Source organism: Terrapene carolina, unplaced genomic scaffold, assembly GCF_002925995.2.
Source record: "Terrapene carolina triunguis isolate 2854851 unplaced genomic scaffold, T_m_triunguis-2.0 Scaffold228, whole genome shotgun sequence".
In the NCBI taxonomy this organism is placed as follows: domain Eukaryota; kingdom Metazoa; phylum Chordata; order Testudines; family Emydidae; genus Terrapene; species Terrapene triunguis.
Genome location: NW_020664579.1, coordinates 1,769,426 through 1,788,681, shown reverse-complemented (window position 1 = coordinate 1,788,681; position 19,256 = coordinate 1,769,426). Strand labels below are relative to the sequence as shown.

Below are 19,256 nucleotides of genomic sequence, written 5' to 3'. Positions count from 1 at the left end.
ATCAAATGGAGAAAGTCCAGAGGAGAGCAACAGTAATGATTAAAAGTTTAGAAAACCTGACCTATGAGGAAAGGTTAAAGAAATTGGGCATGTTGAGCCTTGAGAAAAGAAGCCTGAGGGGGGACTGGATATCAGTCTTCAAATATGTTAAGCACTGTTATAAAGAGGACAGGGATCAATTGTTCTCCATGTTCATTGAAGGTAGGACAAGAAGTAATGGGCTTAATCTGCAGCAAGGGAGATTTAGGTCATATATTAGAAAAATCTTTTGAACTATAATGACAGTTAAGCACTGATATATGTTTTCAAGGGAGGTTGTGGAATCCCGGTCATTAGAGGTTTAACAACAGTTTAGTCAAACACCTGTAAGAGATAGTCTTGGTATACTTGGTCCTGCCTCAACACAGGGGGTTGGACTAGATGATCTATCAAGGGCCCTTCCAATGGCTTTATCTCGCTTGAGTGCTCCCTTAGCATCTCAATCGTCCAGTGGCCCCACTGTTTTTTTTAGTAGGCTTCCTGCTTCTGATGTACTGGTTGGTTTTTTTTTTTTGCTATTACTTTTTGAGTATGTAAGAAAACAATAAAGGGTTACAGGTAATAAAGGAATATCATCAAGCCATACAAAGTATTCCAAACCTTTAAGTGATATTTTTATGGCACTAAAACATGAACTTTGATGACCCAGATGGTTTTTCAACTGCTTTGGAGCTGAACACTAGTATAAATACCATGTCAGTGTAAGTGCAGACACCTAATGGAACTCATGTTGTTATATAACCCCCTTCAAATAAAGTATTGTGAAATGCTTTCCATTGAGATGCAAAATAGAGATCATGCTCTAGCAACTAACATTCTGAATGCTTTAGAAACTCAGTGTTTTGCCACAACCACTTTAGCACAATAAAAGAAACTAGGCTTCATCTGATCAACTACTCTCTCAGTGCCAGATTTTCCTCTTCTTCCTAAATCTAATTAGACCACCACCAAACTGGTGTAACAGTGGAGAGTCTGGCATCTAGTATTCTCTATGGTATTTGCTTACATGGTAACTGTATCAAACAATGACAAGCCAAACCTGTTCTTTAAAAATAAACCTGATGAACTACAAACTCTGACTTTCTGTACAGGTTATTTCAGATAAGATTTTTACACAATTGTTTTTGAAACATATATGGGTTTCCTGAAAGTGACATGGAAATCTGTGGTCTAAAGCAGTGGCTCTCAACCTTTCCAGACTACTGTACCTCTTTCAGGAGTCTGATTTGTCTTGCGTACCCCCAAGTTTCACCTCAGTTAAAAGCTACTGGCTTACAAAATCGGAAATAAAAATACAAAAAAGTGTTACAGCACACTATTACTGAATAGTTGCTTACTTTCTCTTTATCATATAATTATAAATCAATTGGAATATACATATTGCACTTATATTTCTGTGTATAATATTTAGAGCAGTATAAACAAGTCATTGTCTGTATGAAATTTTAGTTTGTACGGACTTTGCTAGTGCTTTTTATGTAGCCCATTGTGAAACTAGGCAAATATCTAGATGAATTAACGTACCCCCTGGAAGACCCCCTGCATACCCCCAGGGATACGCGTACCCCACTTGAGAATCACTAAAACATCATTAGGTACAGCTACAGAAGACCACAAAACTCTTAGAAATTGTTAACAAGCAGACCATTGATGAAATTCAGTTGCACATTAGACCTCCCTTTAGGGAAGGCTTGAAACAAACACTTAATTCCCCCTTCAAAAGACAAGCCCCATGACCCCGCTCTTGGAATTGGTATAAAAGGGCTCCTTCCTCTGTCCTCTTGTGGGTGCCATAAATAAAAACAAAAAAAAAAAAACAACCCAAGAAACTAAGAGAAAAGCATTATAAATCCCATTGACTATAACAAAAAGGTCAGAATTCTTCAAGGCTCTGTCAAAAAGGTGGACTGCACATTTGCTGCATCCACAGAATTGTCCTGTAATAGCCTTTTTGAAGATTAATCAAATGCATTGATTAATAGAACATAAATAATGGCAAAAACCCTCCCCACCAGGAGCAGCAGCTGCTTTTCAGCAATAGATAGTTAAATACCTACAGAATCCCCTCCCTTCTCATTTCTTTGCATTCCTGAATATCGCGTATCAATTTCCTCACCTGATATGGGCATGGGATGTGATATTCTCTGCAGCGTTCTTGTATCCATGTTGTCTCCCACACACCTCGGAAAGCCTGCTCATAGAAATAGCAGCCAATTACAACCAAGAGTGGAACGAGGTACAGAACACTGAACACGCCAATCCGGATCATGAACTTCACCAGCTTGTCCTGGTTCTCTTTTTCTAATGGGATTTCAATGCGAACCCGATTGAGGGAGATAATGCCAGCTAGCAGCAGAGAAACTCCAACCACAACATACAGGCAGAGGGGGGCAAGAACAAAATATCGTAATGCATCCACATCATAGAGGCCAACAAAACACACGCCACTAATATTGTCACCTTCAATTTTATTCATTGCTAAAAGGATGATGGTTAGAGTTCCTGGAATGCCCCATGCACTGGCATGGAAGAGCAATGCTTTCTTCTCAATTGCTTCACTGCCCCACTTTGGCACAGCTGCCAAGAACCATGTGATGGTAAGAATGACCCACCAAACACTGCCAGCCATGGTAAAGAAATACAGCACCATGAAAAGCATGGTGCAAGCTTTGTTATGCGAGCCCTGTGTCACTGTGGAAGCCTTGTACTGTGCAGGGCTAGATGCATTGCACGCTACTCGGTCCTCAAGCAAAAAGCCAATGAAGAAAATTAATGACACCATCATGTAACAGACAGCATAAAATATAATGGGTCTTTCTGGATAGCGGAATCTTGTGACATCAATCAGAAAAGTTAAAAAAGTAAACAAGGTAGCAGAAAGGCAGACGATGGAAATCACTCCGATGAAATATCGGGCAAAGGAGAGCTCTTCACGCCTAAAGTACATATTTGGACAAGGAGGGGAACAGTCTCGTACCCTCAGGAAAGAATAACCCAGATCAGGGTCTATTTTCAACTCCCGGGGACACCAAAAGCCATAGTCCCTCTGCACTGCCATTGGGGCCTCTTCTGTGGGCTCTCCAGCTAAATTGAGGTCTACGAGACGAGGGTAAGGCTCATCACAGTCCGGGAATCTAAAAAAAAAAAAAAATTATGGGAATTATATATGTATATTTACCCATACTCTAGATATCCTGTTCTGCTTTATGTCTCTAGCTTTAGAGAACAACTGGATGGAAAACTAAAAATCTACACAAAAAAGGTAATCCGTGAATCATATGGACATAATTTGATTCTCCCTCTCTATTACTGGGTACAGCCTGATTCAACACAGCATTTAAGTAGATGCTTAAATTTCAGCCTGAGTAGTCTCACAGAGGTGACTCAATAGGGCTACTCACATGCTTAGCATGTACATAAATGCTTTGCTGAATTGGGACTTAAGCTCTGTCAGGGTGCTTAGTGCTGTAGACACACAAGATGCCAAGTCTCTCATCATGAACAGTTTACAGTGTTTGTAAAAATTACTGCTTTAATTTGCCATAAAACAAGATTATACATTTCATGTTTTAATTTTAAAAAAGTTGCCAAGCAAAGTATTATGGTAGTGTGCCAGCAGCACCGTAGTTACGGCAGAGCTTAAGTTTTGCATCTGATAGCAGCTAAGTACTACTGGCAGCTATACACCTTTCTTAAAAACAAAAAATATATTCTTTTCTCTACCCAGTGTTGCAAGTCAATTTTATTGCAAGTCTTGTAACTCTTTAAATCTGTCACTTGATTGCCCCATTCTTGCCTTCTCTCATGAAAGTTCCCTTATCCAAGGTGTACACCTTCCATTTCTTTCAATGAGGTGGATACCAGGCAAGACGGTTGCCATTTGATGAGAGTCTCTGCAAGTAGATGGTAGACTCTCTGAGAGTAAGGCTCTCTAGTAATATGGTCACCAACTCTCACCATTTTCAATAAGACTAAAGCCACTATGGTCGGGTATCTAGACAGACACTGAGGAGACAAGGAATTGCCAGGAGCAGTAGAAAAGCCAAAGAGAGGCAGAAGGCAAACATGGTTAGCAAGAAGAGACTGAGTGGAGATACTGGAATGTGAAGAGCCAGGCACAGGAGAGTGTGGGATAGGTCAGGGTAATGCATAGTGCAATGGAAATATTGATGTGTAGGGAAAAAGGTTGAGGGGGTTCAGGGGAAAAACAGGGTAGAACAAGAACATGAAAAGCAGGAGGGACACTGAAGAGGTACAAGAGGAGAATGAGGGTGGGGGCTGAGGAGAGCTAAAAAGGAAGAGGGAAGGCTAATAGAATAGCAGCTTCCAACCCCAGAGGCTAGGAGAGAATAAGTGGAGTCCTCCTTTGAGCAGCCAGCAAGGAGGTCCAATTTTTATGTGCTTAAGGTTCCATTTTGAACCTGAGAGAGAGAGAGACACACATTGTGGGTTGGTTCAAAAACTGGAAGACAACAATTAAAAAAACCCTCACAGTTTGAGGGTCTGACTCATGACTTTTGAATGCTTGGCACTGACAACACTGTCTACAGTACTATTGCAGTTGTAATAGTAGTAGGGATAATGGGAAAGTTAGATTAGGCAAGATCTAAGTTTAAAAAAACAGTCTTTTTGGAAAATTAGGAATGAGTCACTAACAAAAAAAAGTCTCCCTCCCCCCAAATCCCCCTTCCCCCCCAACTTTTACATATTCTTGAAACTGGCAAAGAATGCTCAGTAGGACTCCATCTTAGATCAATACCACTTTTAAACAAACTAAAGGATAGAGGAATTACAGAGAAAAAGGTTACATGCTGTTAAAAAGTAGTTCGAACAAGAGTTGCCATTGGATTTCTGGAATGTTGACACAGAGCCCTCTTCCCTAATGCCATAAGTGAAAGCAGACGGAGTGCGTGGGACTTACTGGACACAGCAGATAGGGAATGGATGCCCATATTCTTGGGATGGGGACCTGAGGAATAGGATGACTTGGAGGAACTAGACCCCTCTCCAGAGTCTGGAATTGGGGCAGTCTTTGCCATTAGGTTCTCAAAGTCTCCCCTGGATTCTCATCAGCACAAGGGAGCCCTTACAGTACAGTACCAATGCTTTGGCAAAAAAAGCAAACTCTAGTCTGCCTTAATTTTAACCTCGCCACAGATCTACAGATCTCTAAGGTCGGCTCCCTTTCCACTCCATTCAGGGACCATTTCCTCTTATCTGTGCCCGTGTTTCATTATAGTCACTGGAGTGACCAATAAAAATAAAAAATCAGGAAGGAGGCAAGTTTCAGCTACACTAGGGTTACCATATTTCAACACTGAAAAATGAGGACACTCCATGGGGGCCCTGGCCCTGCCCCAACTCCGCCCCTTCCCCACCCCTGGCCCCGCCCCAATCCTGCCCCTTCCCCGCCCCCATTCCAACCCCTTCCCCAAAGTCCCTGCGCCAACTCTGCCCCCTCCTCTGAGCACCCCGCATTGCCCCTCCTCCCTCCCGCTCTGATCTTGGTTGGGGGTTGCTAAGTGCTTCCCTGTTCCCCACTTGCCCTGCAGCCTCTGCACCCTCTGTGATCCCCGCTCCACACTCGCCCTGCAGCTTCTGCATCCCCCCTTGCCCTGCAGCCTCTGTGACCCCTGCTCCCCACTCGCCCTGCAGCCTCTGTGACCCCCGCTCCACACTCACCCTGCAGCCCCTGCACCCCCCGCCCCTGCGCCCCCCGCCTGCCCTGTACCTGCAGCCTCTGCGCTGCCCACCTGCCCTGCCCCTGCAGCCTCTGCGCCCCCCACCTGCCCTGCTCCCCCGGCAGCCTCTGCCTGGCGGGGGCTTCGGACGCTCAGCGGCGACCGGGGTGGCGCGGGTCCCTGCAGCCCTGGCACATGCCGCACTCCCTGCCCCGCAGCCTCCTTCCTGCTGCCGCCGAGCATGTTCCCCGGCCTGTCTGTCCCCGCTGGAAACAGCTCCCGTGGCGCCGGGTTCCGAGCCTCGCGGGGCAGCAGGAAGGGTCCCCCAGTGGCCGGGGGGTCCCCGCCCGCGAGGGAAGCCCAAGCCGCTGGCTGGGCCCGGCCTCCCTGTGGTCCTGCGGGCTCGGCTGAGGTGCACGGTCCGCCCGGCTGCGGGGGCAGCAGCGGCCCCTCCGCCGCCTTCTGCGGCTGCGCCCCCCCTCCCCCTGCCTGAGCTCGCTACAGTGTAGCCAGGGCGGCTGGGCTGCGCTGCGGACCCGGCAGGTCGTGCTGGGGCCGGGCGGACCCTGGCTTATGCCTCCCTCTTTTCCCGGACATGTTCGGCTTTTTGGAAATTCCCCCCGGACGGGGATTTGAGGACCAAAAAGCCGGACATGTCCGGGGAAATCTGGACGTATGGTAACCCTAAGCTACACACAGCATGCATATACTCTGAAGCAAACTGTGATCATCATCTGCTCAATGTGCCACAAAGCTACCTCCTTAAAGTAAAACAGAAATGTTTTGTTTGCATTCTCTCCGGGGGTGCTTGCTTTTTGAAATAAGTATTTTTTTAAGTGACATTTTACCTCTCCCATTAAACACAAAAGACTAAAATGTACTCACTTCAGTTGAGTACAATTTTACAAGACTGGTTTAAAAGGTATAAAATGTCAGCTATGGCTATCTAGTACAGCTTTAACCAGACTGGTGCACTGGTCAAAACAGTGTGGGGGAAGAAAATAAAATGGAACTGGCATACCAATTCCTTTTAAAATATCACACTTAATTTACCCTAATCATATATAGATATTTTCGGCATGTGGGCGTGTGTGGGGAAATGAGAGAAATATGAAAGTTTCCTTCCCAGGAAACAAGCTGATACACTAAACAAAGGAAGGAAAAATAGGGTTATTGTTTGTAATGGAAAACATGTTGCTGGACTGGAAGAGAGACATTTTAAAACATCCTGGAACACTTTAAATTTTTTTAGATGGTGGTTCTGAAAAAACAGATTTGCTAACCTGCTGCATTCCATATCCTCTGGCCAAGAGACGCCAAACATCTCCATGAGTTTGGAACATTCGCTGTATGCACGTTGACAAAGCCTGCGACATGGGAGAGTGACACGTCCATACTCCATACAGACTGGAGCATATAGGGCACATAGAAATGGTCGAAAATCCCTGGAGCATTCCAGATTAACCATAGGATGAAACGGCTAGAAAAGAAAAGAATAATTAAATAGCGGCAGAGTGCAGTTTTGTGAAAAACATCAGCAGTAAGCCATACTTTGTCTTAGGAATCATTCCAGCCTTTTCCATCATTCTCCCAACCAAGAGCTGCCCTATGGAAGAAGTTGGGAACATCATAACAATGCTCATATGCCAGGCTTCACTTAACGCAAATATAAGCATTTAAAAAAAAAAAAAAAAAAAAGAGAGAGAGAAAGAGACCCCATGCCACACAACAGTGTCTGCCACTGCTCTTCTAAGAAATTAACATTCCTACCCTCCAAAAATAAAAAACTAAAAAAAAACAAACAAAAAAAAAACCCCTGCTTTCTTTTTTTGCTTGTCTATAAAGTACAGATCCAACACAGCTGCCTACTTACTAGGATCCCCCAGGTTAAATTCTACTAGTAATGTCCCACCCACCTTCAAGAGTGCTGAACAATGCAGGTTGCCTTTTGGGGTAAGGAAACATTACATGGTTTTATACTGTGATTTTAAAGACATTCTTCCTAGTCAAAAGCTGATGATCTCGGATATAATCATCCTCATGTCCTCACTTCCTTCCCTTAGTCTTTGTTTAGCAGAGCTGGACTCTGCATTTTTATTGCTTTTGCAAAGTACACAGGCAGGATACTTTGTATTCTATTTTTCCCATTCATCTTACCCAACCAACTATGCACACTCCAGGCCAGGCAGCTGAAATTTCAGCTGACATCACAACTGTATCCCTAGATGGGAACTGGGCTGAACATGACTTGAAGTCATGGTCATTCCTATAAATTCACCAGTGGATACGAAAGGCTAACTTCCTTTAACCTGCAAAAAGTAAATCTAGTTATTGTGAAGCCATGTTAGATGTGTCACAATTACTGACTAGCCAAGTATTTGAGTTTCTTTGGGAGAGAAAGCATTAATAAGTGGTAAGGCCATGAAATCAGAGCTCGAGGGTAAAAATAAGACAAAGTAGGGGGCAAAACCAACAATGTTTCATTTCATGTATCACCTCATGACAGGCATAAGTAATACTGACTGACAGCAATGCTTAACTACAGCACTGAAAGGAAATCTATCACAATTAACCCAACACAAGGCTGTCAAAGTGGATTTCAGAGGTGAAAAGTTGAAAACCTGACAAGTTATTTGCTTTCTTGGCTACAAAAATAACAGGCAGTGGACCTCACATCTTTTTCTCCTGGGAAGCTGGAAGGAACAGAAATAACTACAGGAAACTAGGGGGTTATGGCTTATTAAAAGACTTTAAATGGATTCAGAACCAAAGTTGCAAATGTTATTAACCTGTGTTACTATATGATCTTGTTACTTCCATCTTCATTTTTTTCAGCTGTTTTTAGGCTCACTTATGACTGGTCTTTAATTAGGTGCCCAGCTCTTCAGGACAGAGACCATATCTAATTATGTTTGTACAGCACCTAGCACTATGTGGACTGATGGGACCTTTGGACACTGCTACTAACCTGTACTGTGACTATTGTTCTTCAAGATGTTTTGCACACATCCATTCAAGTGTGTGCATACCGAGTGCACTAGAGTTGGGTACCACTAGGAAAAAAATCTCCATCATGGCATTGCATGCGCCCAGTTGCCTTGTTCTCATGCATGATGGTATGAAAGGCACAGCTGCCCCAGACCCACCTCAGTTCTTTCTTACCAGACCAACTCTGATAGAGGGGAAGAAGGGTGGGTCATGGCATGGACATGTGCAACGTATCTTGAACAACAAAACTGCTTAACAACAGTTTTTTTTCCTTTGACTAATTGCACATGTCCATTTCCCTTCAGGTGACTAACAAGCAGTTCAATCAGGAGGTGGGTTTTGGAATCTACCTCAACAATAACTGAAGAATCACTTGTCCAAACTTGGCATCATCTCTGCAATAGTGAGATATGCACCAATGACCAAGTTTCAGCTCTACAAATGTCTGATATAGGTACTTGAGCCAAAAAAAGCTGCAAAAACTGCTTAAGATCTTGGAGATCATACATTGGCAATGTCATAGCAGAATGATATATAGGATGAAATCCTCTGTGTCGAGACTGGAAGGCTTTTCATCCCGTCTACAGCTGACACAAACAGCTGTGATGACAATCTAAAAGACCTAGTTCTGTCACAGTAAAAAGCCAATGCCCTCCTAATATCCAAGGTATGTAGTCTCTCCTCATCCTTATGAGAATTGGGCTTAGGAAAAAGTTGGCAAGTATATGGCTTAATTGAGGTGGAATTCTGATACTACTTTAGTCGGAAATTTCAGATGCAGTTGTAAGTATACTTTTTCTTTATAAAAAACTGTAATAAGGGTCAACTACCAACGCTCATAACTCCGCCACCCTTCTCAAGGAGGTAATAGCTACCAAAAACACTACTATCAAAGAGAGATACAGCAAAGAGCAAGCAGCCATTGGTTCAAAAGGTGGACCCATTAACTTAGTTAGCACCAGATTTAAAGTTCCAGGGAGAAATGGGAACCATGATATGGGGATATAACCAACAACAGACCCTTACGAATCTGACATATATAAGATTAGAAAACACTGAATGGCTCACAATTTGTGGGTAAAAAGCAAAGATAGCTGCCCGGAAAATGCTGATGGAAGTAATCAATAGTCCTTGTTGTTTCAGATGGAACAAACAATCCCAAACTTGTTGGATAGAGGTCAGGATTGACGGAACACCCTTTGGCTTTGACTAAGGAGAATCGTTTCCATTTTACCAGGTAAGTGTATCTTGTAGACGGCTTTCTGCTATTCAGGAGTATGTTTTGTATATTTCCCTAAAACTCCATCTCCTGAGGCATTAACCATGATGTAAACCAATCCGTAAAATGGAGAGTTGTGGGATGTAGCAGACAGCTGTGGTCCTGGGAGATCAGATCAGGTTCTGAAGGTAGTATCAAAGAAGCCCTAGCTGATAAGCTCAGCAAACTGGAGAACCAATGTTGGCAAGGCCACTGGGGGTGCTATGAGAGTCATGCAAACGTGATCTTGCGTGATTTTGAACAACACTGACAAGGAGTGGAATGGGAGGGTAGGGATACAGCAGTCTGTCTTTCCCAGACAGTAGGTAAGCGTCCGTCAGATTCCTGATTGAGACTTGCCCTGGAATAAGAAAGTTTCTGTTGAAACAAGTAGCAAACAAGTCTATATGAGGGATGCCCCTAGCTTTGAAAAATGAATCTCATGATATCCCACCTGAGAGACCATTCATGATCCCGGCTCAACGATCTGCTCAGGCAATCTCCCAGCTGTTCTGAATACCAGCAAGGTGGGAGGCTTTTAAATGAATTACATTGGTGATACAAAACTCCCAAAGATGTTCTGCCTCTTGGCAGAGATGGTCTGATCTGGCCCCTCCCCACCTATTCACACAGAACATTGCCCTAGTGTTGTCTGAGGTCTCGCAGAGTCTCTCCCATGACGTGAGGGAGAAAAGCCCAACAGGACAGATGAATGGCATACAACTCCCACACATTTATGTGGAGAGCCAAATCTTGATGAGGCCACAGACGGAGTTGGTAGATTTCCTAGATGAGCTCCCGAACTTAGAAAAGACACGTCCATAACCAGAGTCAACTGGGTAAGAGTGGGTCGAATGCAACTACCATATATAAGTTGGCCGGATCCATCAACCAGTCCAGTGAGGCTAGTACTCCTGCAAGAACTGGAATCAGCATGTCAAATAAGTGACAAACCAGGGCGAGTGCGGACTTTAACCAACCCTGCAACATCCTCAAATGAGATCTGTCATGCCAAACCTTACACATGTGGGAGGCCATGTGCCCCAGTAGTGTGAGGCAGCTTCTTAATGTTATAAGCAGATGGGCTTTAAGATATGTGGAAATGTTAAACATTGTCTGGAATCTGACTCAAGGTAGGAATGCTCTGGCTGTGGTAGAATTCAGAATCACCCCCACCAATTCTGTTCTCTGAACAGGGGAGAAGATTGACTTGTTCTCATTAATCAACAGACCTATCACACTGAAGAGGGCTCAGATCCTGGATAAACTGACTTCTATTTGGAGCTTGGATTGACCTTGTATCAGACAGTTGTCCGAGTAAGGAAATACTTATACCCCTGCTTTCCTTAGGAATGCAGCTATCACTTCCATGCATTTTACAAAAACCCACAGGACAGGAGACAGGCTGAAGGGTTGGACTGTAAACTGACAAAGGATGTCGTTCACCAGAAATCTTAGGAATCTCCTATGGCTTTGATGGATTGCCACATGGAAATACGCATAATTCAAGTCAAGGGCAGCGTACCAGTTGCTGGGATCAAAGGAGGGGATAATGGAGGCTAGGGTGACCATGTGAAACTGTATTTTCTTATATATTTGTTCAAATTGTGCAAGTCCAGGATGAATCTGAGACTTCCTTTGGAAACTGGAAGTAGTGTGAATAGAAAACCTTCCCTCGCTGAAAAGGAGGGAACTTCTTCTATAGTGCCCAAATGGAGAAGAATCTATACTTCTCAGAAGAGGACATCCTCAGGAGAGTGGTCCCTGAAGAGGGACAGGGAAGGGGTTGGGAGGAGGAATGGAAATAAATTGCAAGGTACATTCCTGTTCCACAGTACTTAGGACCCACTGATCTGTGGTAATATGGAACCAAGCACATAGAAAGTGAGATATAATTGGGGATGCAAAAACTGGATCATCATGATCTGGTACTCTGTCCTCAACAAGGTAGTCAAACAGACTGCGTGGGATTTCACGATTGTCTGGAGGAACCCACCAAAGAAGAAAACTAAGGAGGAGGTGATTTTTGCCTCATCTTGTAGATTGGTCAGGCTGTCTCAGTAGGAAAGGCAAGTATCTCTGCAGAAACTGAGGGAGGAATTGCTGTGTTTTATGGAAAGGCATGGAGTATCTCATCCGTCTGATATAAGAAGAACATAGGGATTGAAAGGGATTGTCTGCTGGACCTTCTGTGGAAAACCCAAGGATTGAAGCCATGAACATCTGCACATAGGTATCGCAGATGCCATGGCTCTAGCCACCAAACTGCCCATCTAAGGATGCTTGCAGAAAGGTGAGAGTCATGAGCTTGCCCTCATTTAACAGAACCTGGAATTCCTATCTGGCATCCTCTGGCAACTTGTCTAAGAATTTCAGCACATTATCCCAGAAGGAGAAATTGTATCTGGCCAATAATGCTTGTTGGTTAGCAATGCAAAATTGTAGACCAGATGTGGAATAGATTTTTCTACCAAATATGTACTTTTTTTGCATCCTTGTCCTTTGAGAGTAAAAGGGGTGCAACCCTGACATGCTCTTTCATTGACTGTCAAGACAACTAAGTAACTTTGTGAAGAATGGGTATAAAAATGTTCATAGTCTTGAGAAGGGACTGATACCCTCTCAGTTCTCTTAGCTGTTATAAACAGAAAGGACAGCTTTTGTCACAAGGATTTGGTAGGCTCTAGTATGGCATCACTGATAGGCAGAGCCACTCTAGGAGGTGCTGCTAAATCCAGAATGTCCACAAGTTTGAGAACTCGCCTGGATCACCTCAACAGGGATATTGTGAGATGTAGCTATTCTCTTTAAAAGATCTTAGTAAGCCCTGTAGTCATCTTGGGAAGATGAAGTATCCCAAGGAGCTACAGTCCCATCAGGTGATAATGAGGAAGAATGCAAAGGAGATGGAAGCTGATCCTCCTGCAGTCCAGGGGGTGGAGGTTCCTAAACTTGCAATTGTTGGAGGTTTGTTTGATACTGACACTGGTACTGAAGACAACCTCCTCGATCACCTCATGTGAACTCATACATCCTGTCCAAAGATCTAGAAGTCTTAGGAACCAGGGAGGATCTGGAAATAGGAGGCATGTCCCATGGGTTCCAGTAAGGCCATGGGTACAGCATAGGACTCCGGCCATGACTGCTCCTAGGGTCCTTATCTCTGTCCATCTGGTGGGTACCAATAACCAAATTTCCTTGAAGGAGAATGAGAGTGCTGTCATGTGTCTCAGGAGGGGCATATGAGCCTACCTCAGGCTCCGAGGATGACCATGAGTCACCTGACCATGTTAGAAACATGCTATAAATTGGGACTGGACAACAGGGGATAGATCACTCAATAAATCGCCCTGCTCTGTTCGCTCCCTCTGTAGCATCTGGCACCAAGCACTATTGGAAAACAGGATACTGATCTGACCCAGTATGGCCATTCTTATGTTCATGTTGGTGTTGTACCATCTCTCTGTACTTTTTTGTCTGGGGCTTGGAATCCTTGCAAATCTGGCAGTAATCTCTAATGTGACCCTCTCCAAGGAACTTAAAGAAGGCGGAATGAGTGTCACTCACCGGCATAGATTTCTTGCAGCTGGCACAAGGCTTAAACACGGAGATGAGGCATAACTCAGTATCAGGTGTCAGCACCTGTAAATAAGAGGGAACCAACACTCCAAGAAATAAAGGAAACCTATACTAATCTAACTAACAAATACCACAAATTATTTACAGAAAGAGAAGATAAATGCCCTAGTGAGAGGATCCATGGGTCCTGAACCCAGGTCCTGGGGTCTCCAGGCAATCACCGTATCCCCGATGCCATCCAGCGAGTTGCCAGGGACTGGCAGGCTCAGTGGATAATGGAACCCTAACCCTAAGAGAGGCACTACCCATAGCAGTCCTGATTGGAGGAGCGCCTGGCCCCATCCATCAATCTGGCTGTTCTATTTAAGCTAGAAAGGGGGCATAGGAAGTTGTCCATGCAACTGGTCCTGCTACATAGGACCCTGCTTTCTTGCTTGACTCCTGAGCCCTGCTTTCCAGCCATGATCCTGATCCCTTCACCTGTTTTCTGACTCAGATGCCAGCTCTGATACCTGACTCAAATCTCTGAATTTGATTCTAGCTCTGACTCTCAACCCTGGCATTCAGCTTCGGACTCTGGCTCTGACCTTGGCTCCAATTCCCAGCTTCTGTCTCCTGCTCCAGCCACTAAGCCTGACTACCCATGTCTCAGTCCCTAACACCTATAAGGGGAGAAACTTGCAGAAGCAAGGTAAAGCTCTCCAACTATGGACATAGGTAGTAAAAAGGAACAGAGGGATCTGTGGCAACTCCGCCCTTTATACCATCATGGAGCAGCAGGAGGCAACAGAAGGTGCATTTACCACCTGACAGGTACCGCTAAGGGGAAAAAAAAAAAATCTGACTCTGGTGCTGTGGGGGCACACATCTGAAGTGGAATGGACATGTGCCATCACTCAAAGAAGAATTACAGCAAGTCTAATTATGTCAGTATGTTACTACTACAGCAAGAAAAACTGGTATGTGAATGTAACCTTCTGTGCCTCCTCCAAATTAGACAGACAAGAATAATGACATTTTGGCAGCCCTCCTCTTCTCCATTTGTTTGTAATCCAAGTCACAGCTCAAAGGAAGCAAGGATGTAGTAGTCGTGCTGAAACGAAACACTTAACACAGCTTTGCAAGCCTCCACTCTCAGTTTTGAATCCTTCTGACAAAACCCTCATTTATTGCCAATGAAGCCTTCAGAGGCCGGGTCTACAGACTCACACTATAGTGCTAAAAGCAGCAGTGTAGACGTTGCGACTTGGGCTGGAGCTTGGTTGGTGAAGCCCACCCCTCTCCCTAGACTCCATCCTTTGTTGTAATGTCTACACCGCTACTTTTAACATGGTAGCACAAGCCTGAGTTTATAGACCCAAACTCAGACTCTCTGCCATGGGTTTTTAAAAATGTGCAGTCTTGTCTACACCACAAAGTTAGGTCGGTGAAAAAATTCAAGCCCTGTGTAACGTAATTAAGCTGACCTAAACATAAGAACCGCCGTACTGGATCAGACCAAAGGTCCATCTAGATCAATATCCTGTCTTCCAACAGTGGCCAATACCAGGTTCCCCAGAGGGAATGAACAGAACAGAACGGGTAATGATCGAGTGATCCATCCCCTGTCACCCATTCCCAGTTTCTGGCAAACAGAGGCTAGGGAATCCATCCCTACCCATTCTGGTTAATTGCCATTGATGGACCTATCCAACATGAATTTATCTAGTTCTTTTTTGAACCCCAGTGTAGACACCACTTCTGTCAACCTAGCTACCACCTCTCAAAGAGGTGGGTTTACTCTAGTGATGAAAGAGTCCCTTTCACTTCTGTAGCATTCTAATGTAAACATACAACAGCCTACACATAGCCACAGCGAACAAAAGCCCCTCCTTTGCCCTCCCCATTTAAAATCCCCAGTGTGTTTTGGCAATGCCTGTTTTCCTGCTAGCCCATCTCGCATGCTCACCTACCCAGTATGGCTTGAGCTCACTCTCGTGCTGCTAAATGGTCTAAGAGATAGGTTCTTGATTTCCTTGACCTGTATGAGGGAGAAATGTGTGCAAGCACAGCTGCAGAATTCCTGCAGGAATGAAGATATGTACCAAGAAATTTTAAAGGGCATAGAGGCCCATGGGTACAGCATGGACAGTGTCAGGCTGCAGCTGGCTTTCCAGAAAACAAAGGAGTATAATCTCTAGTCTGTTGTCCCCAAGAAATATACCTATTATGAACAGCTGAATACCATAATTAGTCAGGACCCCACCACCTTCCTGCCAAAGCATGCAGACATCTTGTGTTGGAGGGCAATCCGGAACCGGCAACCAAAGAGATTGCTTAGAACAGGGATGCAGATGCTGCTGTGATGAAGAACCAGGTGCTCTTTCAGACACAGCAGGACCCATAAAGCCAAGTAAACACTGCTAAAAGGGTCTCAGGTAGGTGAAATTTAGTAGGACTGCCCCAGTAGTGCTAGCCATAGTTTGCCCCTGAAAAAGGGCTTCCCTCCTTTCCATTCCCCCAACTCCCCCTCTCAAAATGGCAGCCACACATGGCCACAGGCAATGTTTTGAACTGGCAGCTTTATTTCAAGAGCATGAAATGGCAGTACTAGGCAACAGTCTCCCCCCCCCCCCCCCCAAAAAAAACAACCAACCAAACATAACACCAGAAATTTGCTTGCTTCAAACCACAGAAGGACCAATGAGTGTCCAAAGACATCAGGATGCTCTTGAAACAGACCCAGATGCTAGAGCCCCTAGTTGATCAAAACACCTACACGGTCAGCAACCCAGCAGCCATTACACATCCTGGAGAACAATTCCTTTTGGCTGGTGCCATTCACCCCTTGACTTCCTCCTGCCCCAAGGGCCCCAGAAATCCAATCCTCCCAAGAGCAGTATCCCCGGCATTCTACACCATGGAACAATGATGAAAACCACTATATTATATATATATATAAATTATATACACACACACACACACACACACACACACCTGCTGCTCACTGTGATGCGGCTGTATGACCTCACCTTGCACTTCTTTAAAAAAAAAAAAAATTGTAAAATGATGCTTTAAAAAAGTTGCTTCGTGAAACCCCAGATTTTCTTTGCCTCCCAACAGATATGAAAATCCCCCAAAGCAATGTTCACACTGATAAAAAAACCTCATCAATAAACCAATGACTGTATATGCACCAACACAAAAGTAACAACTGTGTGGCTAGTGCATCCTTCCAAAGTGTGCTTCTAAAGTTCCCCTCAATCACACAGCACCCGTGGTGGCACTAGTAATTGATCTTGTGTCAGGCTGCTCAAAGTCAGCAGACAGCTTGTCCACCTCATCCCTCCATTCTGGCAAAAGCATGTCCCCCTTCCCCCCCCCCCCGGCCTTGCAGATGTTATCCAATAGACAATATGCATCAATAAACGGAATATTTTCCTCACTGAGGTCTACACTCATCCTGAGATATCTCCTTCCATCTTCCAGAAGCACACTTCCCAACCATCCTGCACCAGCTCAGACAATAGTTAAATCTGTCCTTACTTCTGTCCAGATGCTCAGTATATGGCTTCATGAGCCTGGGAAACAAAGGACTCTTGAGAATCACAATTGGCATTGCAATCCCATTAATGTCAATAGGATAGTCTGGGAAGTATGTCCCTTCTTTCAACTTTCCAAAAAGTCCTGTATTCCTAAAAATGTGAGTACCGTGGACTTTCACTGATGTCAGTAAATCATACACAGTAATCCACCAACACTTGCATAATCACCCTTTCTGTTTACATACTCAGAGGAAAGATCAGGGGGACCAATATTGGAATATGCATCTCCTCTATCACCTCACCACAGTTAGGGAAGCCCATTGCATCAAATCCATCTATTATTTCCTAGTTGTCATTTTTCATGACAACCCTGAGGAGCAGAACATGCTTAACTGCCCTGCACACCTGAATGATGACTGCCTCCATGGTAGAGATTTTCCAGCCCCCAACTGATTGCCCCTGATTGGAGGTAATCTAGAGTTGCAAATTTCCAGACAGTGATTGCTACCAGTTTTCCACTGTAAGAGCAGCTCTCGTTTTGTTATCTGTGCATTACAGTGCTGGGGTGAGCTCATCACACAATTCCAGGAAAGTGTCCTTTTGCATCCAAAAGCTCTGGAGGTGCTGTTGGTTTTCCCAGACCTGCATCACAATCCAGACCTATCACTTGATGCTCGTAGAATGGGCCCCAAACCACTGCTCCACCCTGAACAGTTGGTCGACAAATACCTCAGGTATTCTGGTTGTTCATTCTCTTATTTATTATGGTAGTGCCTAAGGGCTAACCAAAAATGGAGCCCCATTGTGCAAGGCACTATATAAACAGTAGTAGACAGTCCCTGCCTCAGAAAGCTTACAATCTACGATAGACCAGACAGACACAGGGTGGGGAAAGAGTACAACATAAAAGCACAGCGAACCACGTGATGACAGAAAATGTCATGTTAGTTCCACAATTTTTTTTGGGGGGGGGGAGGGGGAGAGAAGGAGTTACCTAAGGGAGGGAAAGGTGATGAGGACGACAGGACAGAGTAGAAGAGGATAACAGGGGCAGGTATGGAGTAAAGTGAGGTGAAGAGATTATGAGGGAAGAAGAGGGGGAGGAAACAGCCAACGAGCACAGGGAAGAAATGGTCCAGTCAAAACTGTAGAAAGTTCTCTCAATATCCAAAGGGCCAAAAGGCCCCTGTTTTGTCTGCTTCTGCCACTACCAGCTGGAGGGTCTGGATGGCTCCACTCTGCAGTTTTCTCTCAAGTCCACAGGGTGGAAGGGGGGGAGGCACCATCTTGATCCAAGTGCCCCCTGAGTGAGTGTCTTCCCTGCACAGTTCTGGGTCCAGAATGGGTGAGCCCAGCTGGGCACTATTTTACTCCCTCCCACCAGTGCACCAGCCCCTGCTTTGGCTGCTTCTAACCCTATCAGCTGGAGTCTCTCTCTTGCAGTCATACTCAGTACTACCACTTTGGTTGCACAAATACCAAAAAGTGCCCTGCCCTGTATTTAAAACAGACAGGACAGCTCTGCTAATTAGTATGGCATCCATGTAGCTGGTAGTGAGATGACAGCGAGAAAGAAAAATGGTGCAAAAAGAAGTAGATTATGGGATGGAACAAAGGGATTTACGGGAATTTGCCCCCAAACTCCCACAATTTCCTGGGAGGAGTGATGGCACCTCACAATACATGGCAGCAGCCTCAGAATAAACGGGTGCTCTAACATATGGGGAATTTTTGCAGACAGTTGTGTACAGCACAATTTCTTAGTTTTGAAAAGAAAGTGTAAAGATCAAAGTGGTCAAAAGGCAGCAAATGTATGTTTAATTTGTGCTTATAGGACTATAAAGAAAAGCCACCTATTCACAACAGAACGGCTTTCTCACTTAATTTTTAATTCTTCAGTCCTGATTAGAGGTACTGAAAAGGGTAGTGGTTCATCTTTTAAATTTGCACTTCTACTAAATAGGGTCTTTATGTTTTAGGAGCTGATGAATGCCCATGTGTTGTCATGGTAACGATTTGCATTTGCTAAGATAAATGTTAGAGGTCTGATCAGCCAGCTGAGACTCCTCTTCTCACTCTACACCCATGCTGTAATGGGCTCATGAGAATTCCTCAAGTACCAGAGGGAGAAGAAAAAAAAAAGCCTACAATGCATCCAATTAATATCAAATTAGCATGCAGTGACTG

At 44.5% G+C, this 19,256-nt stretch overlaps 1 protein-coding gene across 1 annotated transcript in view; it reads right to left on the bottom strand.

Moving 5' to 3' along the window:
- FZD3 (frizzled class receptor 3) overlaps positions 1-19,256 on the bottom strand; it is a 75,307-nt gene that overhangs the window by 26,767 nt on the left and 29,284 nt on the right. Inside the window, exons 3-4 of the mRNA XM_024203533.3 lie at positions 7,004-7,200; positions 2,156-3,173 (exon numbers count right to left, since the gene is read on the bottom strand). Of these exons, the coding sequence (XP_024059301.1) occupies positions 2,156-3,173; positions 7,004-7,200 (1,215 nt within the window). The remainder of the gene's footprint in view (positions 1-2,155; positions 3,174-7,003; positions 7,201-19,256) is intronic.